This window comes from Nematolebias whitei, chromosome 15, assembly GCF_014905685.2.
Source record: "Nematolebias whitei isolate Nwh7 chromosome 15, NemWhi1, whole genome shotgun sequence".
Lineage (NCBI taxonomy): Eukaryota > Metazoa > Chordata > Actinopteri > Cyprinodontiformes > Rivulidae > Nematolebias > Nematolebias whitei.
Genome location: NC_056512.1, coordinates 22,477,285 through 22,480,951, shown reverse-complemented (window position 1 = coordinate 22,480,951; position 3,667 = coordinate 22,477,285). Strand labels below are relative to the sequence as shown.

Below are 3,667 nucleotides of genomic sequence, written 5' to 3'. Positions count from 1 at the left end.
CAAGTTAAGTATTTAGTTTGTAAACTAAGTATTTAACTTGTAAATTAAATATTTAGTAGGAACTATGACATTTATGAATAACGTATGTATGAATAACGTGGTGAAAATTATTTTTTTTGGGGGGGGGGAAATATTTTTTTCTTATGAAAGGCTAATAAATAAACTAAAATTATGCTGTTTTATTTTTGACTGTGTAACTTTACAAACGGCACCCCATATTCTGTGGTCTCATTAGTTTAACAATTTATCTCATGAACGTTGGACAAGTTTTAATGACGTTTTCAGAAATTAATCATTAGCTGTACATCAACTGATTTAACATTTGGAGTCAACATGAATAAAGCTAATCCAGCAGAGAAGCCAGTTTTACAGATACTGAGCTAACGTTTGGTGTGGTAGTAGTCGAGAATCATCCCCATCACACACTTTGATTGATGAGTCATGGGAAATCTTTGTTTCAATCTTTAGCATGTAAGTCAGCGGGTGATATACATTCATTTAAATAATACTTATTTCATTAGAAATGTTTTGGAAAAATATTTTCAAACATTAATCAAACAATAAAAATGAACTGGTTGCATATTGTATGATTAGATATGTGTATAGGTAATATGCATTAACCTGTATGGGGGTGTGTGTGTGTGGGTTTTATTGGTCTAAATGGGACTTCAACATCCACTTTGTGTCCTCAGGGCAGCAGAGTGGTCGTCTCTTTGCTGGCTCAACTGACCACCGGAGAGGATCGGTGGATCAGAGTAAACATCAGCTGTCCTCTGGTAAAAAGAAGAAATCAGAAGAGTCAGCCAACACGTGAGTCGCACCTTCTTATTTTATATTGTCTTTTATTTGGACATCTTTGTGTTCAACTTATCATCAGATAAATATATTTGCTGCTGTCACAAGTGACTTCTAATGTCATCATGACAAACGTTTCTGTGTCCGGTTGCCAACGCGCAGCATTCCCTGGAGACTGTGACACCGACAAATCTCTCCGGATAGACTGCGGCCACCGGAGCATCTCCAGTGACTCCTGCATCAAACTGGGATGCTGTTACGACTTTCGTGCTGCAAACTGCTATTATCGACTCAATGGTAAGATGAGCAGGTGTTTGCTGGTTGGGCTCACAAGCAAAGTCTACCTTCTCAAATGTTTCCTCAGCAAACCTCGCTTTCTTGTTTCGTGACTGTGTCCAGCTTGCTCTCTGGATGGACATTTTGTGTTCTCCGTGAAGGCCACAGACACGCACCCACCCATTGATCCTAGCAGCCTCGTCATCAAAGATCAGCCTCATTGTTTACCTGCAGTCTCAACCCCAGAGACGGCCATCTTCAAGATAGGAGTCATGGACTGTGGGGCGAAGATGAAGGTAAAGCAAATAATTGATTTTTATTTTTTAAAATTGGGATTAATCTGAATGCGGTGTCGGCTTGAACAACACTCCTGACAGTTTAAACAAGTTTTTATTTAATTTTTATTTTTTATAAAACTTGTACTTTTTGAAAGTTGGTCCCTTCTGTGTCATCAAAATTAGATTTTAAAGTACTTTTTTTCTATTAAAAACTGAATAATTTGCTTTTGTATTTAGGCAGATGGAGATCTGGTGATCTATGAGGTTGAAGTGGAAGAGCAGAGCACGGAAAGTAAAAGACAGTCACCATTTAGGTATTTTTTTTTTTTTTTTACATCTAGTTCAACCAATAAAGATACAAAAACCTGTTTGTGTTAGCACGTAAAACAACGAAATTAATGAGAGGGAGATTTATTAGAACAATTTAACTAAACATTACACACGATGACGGGTGTTGACTCAGGCCATGGGACATTGGGGTGCTGATGGTGCTACAGCACCCCCAGGAGGATGCTAAAGGGAATGCACATCCAAATGCACCGTTTTCAGAGTATTAAAGAAAATAATAGCTGCGTCATATGTTAATCTTTCAGTAATTTTTTTTTGATAATGTGTTTTTTTACATCTGATGTATAAACCAGAGTGCGCACACACGCTCACAGCACACACCCAGCTGAAACGTGTTCATGGCTGGGTGTTGCTTTTACAGATGAGCATGTTCTTATAACAGTGGTAGACATTCTGACTCCAAGCAGGGTTGTTGGGTTTTTTTTAGGGAACTGTGGCCTTGAAAAATAAAAACACTGATAATTGTGACATTTCAGTTTCATTCATTTGAGTTTTCAGCATTAATAATAGTATAATAAATATCAAAATTCATGCTCAATAATTCAGGTCAAAAATCCAACAAATTTAAGTCTGGTCATCTGGATGGTTTCTTTTTGTTGTTTTTGTTAGGTTTCATCATTCATCCAAAGGACTTCATCAGTCCGAGCAGCCACAACAAACTCAGTCCCACAAGCAGCACACTCGCATTGTGGGCCATAGTGGATTATTGAGCATGCACTTTGATGTTTTGAACCACATTAACCATAGCTGCCTCAGAGGAGTCAACAGGGGAGAGGGCGGGCTCCAGAAACCATCTTATCACCAGCAAACTGGTTGAGCCACTATATGAGCGTGCTGCTTTTTTTTTTTTTTTTTTTTTTTTTTTTGGTACGCCAAGAGGAGGCCATGCGCAACAACGTTGATTCATTTTTAGAATACCTGCTTTAAATAGCATAAAGCACTTCACCGATGAACAAAGATTTTGTCACTAGGTCTGAGTGGCTTCAGCATGATGTTTACCAGCTCACATCTGTTTGCATTGTACCTTCTAATATAAACAACCAACGCATAAGCCAGACCACCACAACGTTCAAATGGTGATTCAAAGACTTAAACAATTAAAAAAAAATTCTACAACGTTGCAAACGCCATTCCAGACTGTCTGCATCAGAGATCACAATGTTGCCGATATATTTCAAGTAGAAATAGTATTTACTCACATGACTCTGATGACTCGAACAGCTTTTCTACCAGTTGTGGGTAAAAGTTGGAAGAAATAACTAAGAAACACCATACCAATTTATTTATAGAGCACTTAAAACAATAACCTGACCAACCAAAGTGCTGTACAATAGAAACAAACAAGCAAAGCGGACAGGAAAACGTAAAATAAAATAGAAGCAAATAGCAGTGGCTAATAACTAAATGGCCAACACTGTGGACTACAGACAGGATCCAAACGAATCACACCGTGTCAAAGACAAGGGAATAAAAGTGGGTTTTCAAGCGAGACTTAAAGACTGCGAGTGTGGGAGCCCGCCTGTCACGCAGTGGCAACTCATTCCACAGTCTTTGACCTGCAACAGAGAAAGCCCTGTCACCTCTGAGCTTAAGACGGATTCCTGGAGCTGAAAGAAGCATCTGGTCGGCTGCCCTCGAGAGCGCGGTGGGACATATGGCTGCAGAAGATCAGAAAAATAAGATGGAGCAGAACATACATGAGTATTTTGAACTGGATCCGAAGGTGAATGGGTAGCCAGTGCAGGGAGGCCAAAACTGGTGTAATGTGCTCTCTATGGCCTGAACCAGTTAAAAATTGGGCTGCAGCATTTTGGACCAGTTGTAGCCGTGCAATGGAGGATTGACTGATTCCAAACAGAAGCGCATTGCAGTAATCGAGCCTGGATGTTATGAACGCGTGGATCACTGTCTCAAGATTCTTTTTGGACAGTATGGGCTTCAGCGTAGACAGTCGCCTCAGCTGAAAAACA

The 3,667-nt window shown here is 39.6% G+C and overlaps 1 protein-coding gene across 1 annotated transcript in view; it reads left to right on the top strand.

Annotated features, from left to right (window-relative positions):
* The window catches only part of LOC119422137 (zona pellucida sperm-binding protein 4), a gene marked incomplete in the record, with an annotated part of 7,817 nt that overhangs the window by 1,513 nt on the left and 2,637 nt on the right, over positions 1–3,667 (top strand). Inside the window, 4 exon segments of the mRNA XM_037689487.1 lie at positions 693–810; positions 958–1,092; positions 1,195–1,367; positions 1,587–1,663. Of these exon segments, the coding sequence (XP_037545415.1) occupies positions 693–810; positions 958–1,092; positions 1,195–1,367; positions 1,587–1,663 (503 nt within the window).